Source organism: Mastomys coucha, unplaced genomic scaffold (assembly GCF_008632895.1).
Source record: "Mastomys coucha isolate ucsf_1 unplaced genomic scaffold, UCSF_Mcou_1 pScaffold5, whole genome shotgun sequence".
Taxonomy (NCBI): Eukaryota; Metazoa; Chordata; class Mammalia; order Rodentia; family Muridae; genus Mastomys; species Mastomys coucha.
In genome coordinates, this window is record NW_022196911.1 from 107,237,479 (window position 1) to 107,245,146 (window position 7,668).

Genomic DNA, 7,668 nt, shown 5'->3' on the forward strand with positions numbered 1-7,668 from the left:
TGTCAAGATATAACCACCTCCTAAGTTGAGGAGTCTCTATGTTATTTCGTGAAGGAATGTCAATGTGTCAGTAATGAAGTCTACATAAGAAGGTTTAATACCTTCCAGGAAATCATGCTTTTGTGTATGAAATATACAGATTCATTTTAATTCTAGAAGGTTAACCTCATTCTCATCCCAAGTCCCCACATGTCAGTAGGAAGGTCCTCACTAAACATCTAAAACTGGCTTTTTTTTTTTTTTCAATTGACAAGTGGGTAAGTTTATTTTAATGTAAGTCCATAATCTGGCCATTGAAGTAATAAAACAAATGAGACAGAAAAGATAATAAAGAGGCATTTGGCCATTTTCTGTCACAGGCAGGCCATTTGGGCATTGTTGAGTCCTTGGTTTTGAGATATGCATCTCAAAAATTCTTGCTGTAAAAACATGAAGTTTTGGAATTTTTTAAGATGATGAACATTCACTTTCAAATATTAGGAAGGACTTGTATGTTTAAGGGAAACGTGTAAGAGATGAAAATCACACCACTACACAAGAATAGCATGGCTGCTAGAAATGCCACTACCATGGCAATGCCAACCTGCTGAATATGTGGGTAAAGGGGCATATGGAAAGATGGTGGAAAAGTAATCCCCTCCTTGTTTATGATGGAGAAATAATTGCACAAGATAGCAAGGAAGACAAAGCTACTGGCAATGATGTTCAGAATTGCTGAAAGGCCAAAGGCGTTGTAGGTGATACTCTTCTCTTGTCTTCCCGTGTACACATTTCTAAGAGCATAAACAGTGGCCATTTTTCTAACCAGCCAGAAAATGCTGGTAGTCAACATCAGGTGCTGAGAAACACAAATATCCAAAGGAATGAAGGTGTCATGGTAGCTGTAGTGGTAATACATTCTAATATTGCTTAAATAAATTATTATATTTTTAAAAAGGAAGCAAACATATTTTCTTAAATTATGTAAGAATTTTTTTTAAAGAAGTCTCTACAATTTTTAGACTTTAAAAATGATAAATCAATTGTGTTTGGTAAGTTTCTGAACACTGAACACTGAACATCATTTCTCTTTGCTTGTTTTGGTTTGGTTTGGATTGGTTTTGGTTGGTTTGTTTGTTTTTTAATTCTGCTTCCCTTGTTCTTCCTCTCATTTATGAGGATCAATCCACGGGCTCTGTTGTGGATGAGACAGCTTCCTGGTGCTTTGTGCATGTAGGCAATGAAAAAAATATATCATGGCACTGAGCCTTTTAATACAACCTTCGCTTTCTGTTACTTCATTTGATACTGTAAAGCGGTGGGATTAACCCCCCACATTTTGTTTTAGCTCTGTTTCTAATTTGATGTAAAAGACTTCTTCTTAAGTGGCTATAAAACCAAAGCATAGTACCAACACAAAACATTTTGAGGGGCACAGGAAGTTTTGAAAATGACCTTTGGTCCTGGTTGCTTCTGACAATTCCTCAGGAATCAATTTAATCACAGAAGGGATGTTTACAAGACGATCTGCAGTGTACATGCCTGTGCGTATGCTGTTGTAGGTTGTTTTTCTAGGTTAGTGCTGAAAAGAGGTCAAGTACCTTGTGCGTGTTCCTGTTGTTTTGTGTTTACTCTGGATCCTTGCAAAATCTTTTCCAAAGGATCAGCAAGATTCCTAGACAGAGACGATTCTGAACCTGCATGTTTTTTTTTTTAAAATGAGAAAATTGAAAAGCTTTTGCTTGAAGAATTTTATATACCTTAACAAAACGAAGCCCCAAATAGCAGCCTACTACAGCTTTAATTCAACGAGGAGACAACATTTCAGGGTTAGAGAGTTGCCAGGTAAATTTTCAACACCGTAGTGAGGATAATATGATATACTATAGGATTCTGTAATTGAGATCTGAAGCAGATAGGATAATTAAAATACTGAGGAGATGACAGTGGGTGACTTGGGAAGATCTCAGTGTCCATAAAGCACTTCATCACATGAGAATAAATGTGGTTCTTGGGCAACTTAGATGAATAAATACACAGTTTTCTGCTTAGAGGAGATAAACAGTATTATTGGAGGTGGGTGGAAAAATATCATAGTATAATATCTTATGTCCATACAACAGTAAGAAGCTATCTAAAACCTTTATCAAACTTTGAAAAAGTTTTGATTAAGGATCATCTGAGACATGCAGTGAATTTTTCTGTAGCATACATTTGTACTTGGAAATCACTTCCAGGGTACAGAAAATCGGTGTGAGCATTTCTGGTACCTACATGACCTTGCCGGGGTGTTTGAACACCCTGTAGATGCTATGTGCAATTCTGCCCGTGAGAAACACTAGGCAGGAAAAGACACCAATGAGCTGCATTACTATACACAAAACACCGATAGCGAGATAGTAACTGTTTATGTGTAGCCCCCTTCAGTGTGGAGGCCATGAGGGTTCCTATGCCTGTTGTAGCAACATTTAACCGAATGGTAAGTGTACGTCCTTCTTCTGGTTCCAAGAGCTTACAAGCTGCAAGATTTCTTCCATTGCCCATTTCTACGAATTATTTCCAGTTCATGCTGTATTCATTTATTTGTTCATATTCACCACGTGTAAAACCCCATAGCCCTTTTGGTTGGGTATCATTTTTTTTTTGTCAACACTGATTATGCTTTTCAGTGTTTTGATCCCAACTATATATTTTCAAGTGTTCTGTCTGTCTGTCTGTCTGTCTGTCTCTAGTGTGTGTTTCACTATGTGTGTTTAAGCAAATCCATTCATATGTATGCATCAATACCAGAAATGTCCATCTAGTGCCCTCCTTTACTGCTTCCTGTCTTAGACCCATTACTCACCTTCTTTTGATTAAACCCAGGGTTTGCCTTTTGGCTAGACTAACTTTGTCAGGATCCACACCACACACGTCTCTACCCTTTCAGTGTTAGGATTACAGCTACAGTTGGTTTTGCCTACATGGGTTTTGGGGATTCAAATCCAGGTCTTGATGTTAGCTTAGCAAGCCGTCTTATCCTGAGTCCTCTGTAGGCTTTGTTTTGAACCATGAATAATAGGTTTGCTGAGTTTTAAGAGCAACAATGATGTGTTACAGCAGAGCTGGGAAGAAGGGGGTATCTCTAAGCAGAGCACTGAGCGTACATGTCTGACAGGCATGCTATGCATGGTTCTAAGTACTAACCTCCAAGGACTTTGAGCCTGGTAGACGCTGTTTCCAGTGTAGTAGGATGTCTTCATTACCCACACTAAGTAGCAGTAGAATCTGATCATGTTACCTTGTTTCCCTTTATGTTTTGTTCTCTGGTTGCTTACTTCCTAATCTTCCTAGCCTTTACCTAGTATGAACCTAACCAGTTGGCAGCTTCTCAGACTCTGTGATGGGTTTTCCAAAGACCAAAGTGTACCTTTTTTTCCCCTTGCCTTTTCAAAGAGAGCCACACAGGAAGGAAAACAAGAAATTCAACTTTTAAGCTGGGCTATTCACGGCCTTAGCTAAGTCCTGGCAGAATTTCACGGTTTTCATTACGATTCATCTCATTGATTTCCTGACGGAATGAACTGGCCTTTTCATTGAGGCCATTGGGAAGTGAAGTTGGGTCACTTGAGTCATTGAGTTTCGCTATCTGATGAGTGAGGGATCGACTAGTTTTTCAGTGTGTGTTTGGAAACCCCTGTGTGTTCTTTTATTAAGTTCCATTTTGTGAAATTTGAATCAAGAGGAACGAGAGGGTTGTTAGAACAACATCTGTCTACTTTGTTCTGGGAGCTCGAAAAGGGCAATGGATGGCGTCAAGAATTAGAGCTATCGGGTGTGTTGTGCCATTTTTCACTTTCCACAGGACCCAGTTGCTTCACCTGCTCAATCAATGCTGTACTCAGCGTCTCAATTGTACTACACATATGCTCAAGTTCACTGACATAACACCCTTTCCCCAACCCCTGTCCTGGAATGGTCAACTCAAATAAGAGAAACATGAGGTTGTTTAAACATATTCCAAATTACCTGTTAGAATGAAATGATGATATCCACTTCTGACTTCTGAATTACTTCACGGCTAGACAACATAATAACCCCTTTGTTTTTAATTTATTTTACATGTACTATTAAGAGAATCTGTGTTTTATACTTATTGGAACAAACAAAATATTTAATTTTTTAGGTAAATCTAAACCATCTTTGAAGATAATAATTAAAATCTGTATCACAAATTAAACTTTTTAAATGTCCTATTCATTTTATTTTTTAATTTTAAAAATGAAGGGAAAAATGATCGTAGCTTGGGATCAGTATTTGGCATTTGATTTGATGCTCATACTGCCAGTCTCACATTTTGTTTAGAGTCCTAAATGTTCATATATTGAGTTACATGTAAGTGACACAAAAATATTGAAATTAGCTTCTGAACTCTGTTCCAGAGCACTCTGAGAACTCACCATTGGCAGAGAGTTTAATATTCTAATGGAACTTAAAGCTACATACATTATATCTCCTGTTGCTTAATCAATCTAAAATTTACTTAATACAAGTATTCCTGTGTGTGTTTGTGAAAAACATGGAGTGGGGAGGTAGCGAGAGAATACATGAGAACATACTGCTTTTAGTATGTACTCTTTCTGGATTTATCACTCTGGTTTTGAAACATACATAACAGGATCCTGGAAACCATGAATACAGAGTAAACTTCTGGAATGATTGTGTGTAATACTTTAAATTTTGGATAACTTACTACTTTGTGCTTTTTATAAATCAAAACACACAATTCCAGTGCACAACGTGTTGCATCCTAAACTGGACCATGTACAAGAGAGTGAAACAACTGGCCATTATAATTAGAGAAATAAAATGCCTCAGTTTGTTGAGGGGCAATAAAAGGGAGAAAAATGGAAACAATTTTAAAATAGCTCTATACAAATCTACAAATAATGCAATAATTCTGAACTTGCAAAATTTCAGAGGAAATTCCTCTGCATGAGCCTGGCTAGAGATCTATAGTTTCTGCAATGAGATATGTATTGACAACCAGCAGAGATGGAGATGAGAGGAATAGATATGTAATACTATAGATAACACTATAGATCTATTATTCTGAAGAGAGAACAACTGATCTCTGGCTGAAGAGATAGCTCAGTGGGTATTTGCTATACCAATATGAAGACCTCAGTGTAGATTACACACACACACACACACACACACACACACACACCACCCACACACACATGCACACACACATGCACACATATACAAACATGCATACATATATATAATCTTAGCATAGTAATGCATACCTGTGACTACAACACTGGTTTGGGGATGGGGGATGAGGGATGAGGGATGGAGGACAAAGACATGCTTATCCCAGATGTTTCCTGGATCCATAAAGGTAAGCTTTAAGTTCAGTGGGAGACCATGTCTTAAAATATGAGATGAAAAATGACTGAGAAAGGCACACAGAGACAATTTTTGGCTTCCACATGTACATGGAGTAGTCAAACTCACTGTGTATCCCCTAAATATACACAAGCTTGGACCACACACACACACACACACACACACACACACACACACACACAAACACTTCACATACACACACAATTGTAGGGGTATATAGGTGAGACTACAAAAAAAAATCAGTGTTGTATTGATTGTCAACTTATTCAAGCCCTGTGACCTGTACTAAATATTATTCTCAAAGGCATGAGTAGTCACTCAACACTAGAAAGAACAACCTAATTACTACTTCCATCTATCTATCTATCTATCTATCTATCTATCTATCTATCTATCTATCTAATAAACATAGATTTACTGAGCACACATTCTATGTTAGGCATTATTTTAATTTTTGAGTGTGTGTGGACACTAACCTTGTTCTCACCTATGTAGCTTCATTTCAAAATAATGTGAACAAAAGAAATGATAAATTATTTGTAAAGATAACAGAGATTATCCAAGTCTTACACTTTCCATTTTGGAAAACACAGATCCTCAGACACAAAATGTCTTGACAGAGACCACACCTCGTTTTACTCCTCTGTCCTAATGAGAATTCTACTTTCTTTTTTTTTTTTTTTCCTGAGACAGGGTTTCTCTGTGTATCCCTAGCTGTCCTGGAACTCACTCTGTAGACCAGGCTGGCCTCGAACTCAGAAATCCGCCTGCCTCTGCCTCCCAAGTGCTGGGATTAAAGGCGTGGATTCTATTGAGGTATTTTCTTCTCCTTTAAAACAATTCATCCCATATATTCAAATAACAAAACCCCATAATTACTTTTGATTTCTCACTCCTGTCCTACTGCTAAATATCATAAAACCTTTTTATTTCATTTGCTTTTGCCTACTTCTTTTTTTTAACCCTCAGCACCCTCATTAACTGTTAGGTAATGAAAGGCAAAAGGCTGGGATAAAGAAAGGGTTGGGGGAGGGATTTCTGAGAGGAAATGGAGTAAGGCAGTCAAGTGGAGAAGTGATGTTTGAGCAGTGACTTATTATAGGAGTCCAGCTTGTGGTTCTTGTTACCATCGGGGACATTTTGATCTGGGATCTGATGGACTAGCTGTGTGAACTTTGTCTTTACAAAAGGAAGAAAAAAAATTCCATTTGCATAAGGCCAGGCATCTGAGCGCAGCTGCACTCCCCGCGGAGATTCAGAAGTTCTCATGTTCTCCCTCCTCCAAATGCAAACAGAAACCCGGTCAGGTTCTCATCAGTGCAGGAGTTAAAGGGCACGTGACTCTGCTAGACAAAACAAGAAGACTTACAGGCTCACTGGAAACGTCTAGGTTTTGAAAAGTACCTGATGTGGAAAAAAATTGAAAGAGACAGGAATGGAAAATTCCTTTGCTGGCTTCCTGTGCTCCTTCCTGCTAAAGCAGGATTAGTTACCAGCTGTCAAAAGAAATATCATTTTTGATTCTTATTTTGGGGAAAGGAAAGCATTAGAAAAAAAATCTTGGAAGGGGAGTGAAGCAACATGGTCTTGCCTTTTTTGCAGTTCATTCTTGAAGTTTGAAACAGCCGCAGAAGCTTCTAAATTAGGAGGCAAAGTATGGCACCTCTGTACGAAAAAAAATGAAGAGAGATAAAGGAGGTGATGCAAGTCATTTTCTTCCCTTCCATGGTTACCTAATGGAAACAGTAATGTGGTCAGGGACACAGGACTTGAAATGTTGAAGTGGTGATCAAAAGTCATCTCTCACAGAGATGAAGACAGGGCAAAGACACACAAGTTCATCTCTAAGATAAGGTATTTATTGAGAATATGACTAATGAATGCTCAGACCTAAAGAAAACCTATACATCACTCCCTCGAATGCTCAGAGCTACAGAGAACCTGCGCATCACTCCTTTCAAGGCCCAGCAAGTGACACAGAAGAGGACACAGAAAGATGAAAAGAGGCACAGGCAGAGCAGGACAGAGGAATGCTGTGAATCGTCTTCTGCATGTGGCATGGCCCTTGTAATCATAAGCAAGAGATGCAGCTACCTGCAAAAGACATGCACTCACACACAAAAGAAACATGCAAGTTGCAGGAGAACACTTAGGAAAAGTGGAAGAAGAGTAAAAGAGGCAATGAGGGAAACTATGGTTGTAATACCATAAATGTGAATAAAACCAGAACTAAAATCTTGAGAGCAGTAGGGTTGGAGAGATGGCTCCATGATTAAAAGGTGAGCGCTGGTTGTG

At 38.4% G+C, this 7,668-nt stretch overlaps 1 protein-coding gene across 1 annotated transcript; it reads right to left on the reverse strand.

The window, feature by feature from the left end:
- Positions 1–469: 469 nt before the first annotated feature.
- LOC116078761 (claudin-34-like) lies at positions 470–898 on the reverse strand. The gene has a single exon (XM_031354085.1). It carries the CDS (start codon positions 896–898, stop codon positions 470–472), a length of 429 nt encoding a protein of 142 aa, XP_031209945.1.
- Positions 899–7,668: the final 6,770 nt, after the last annotated feature.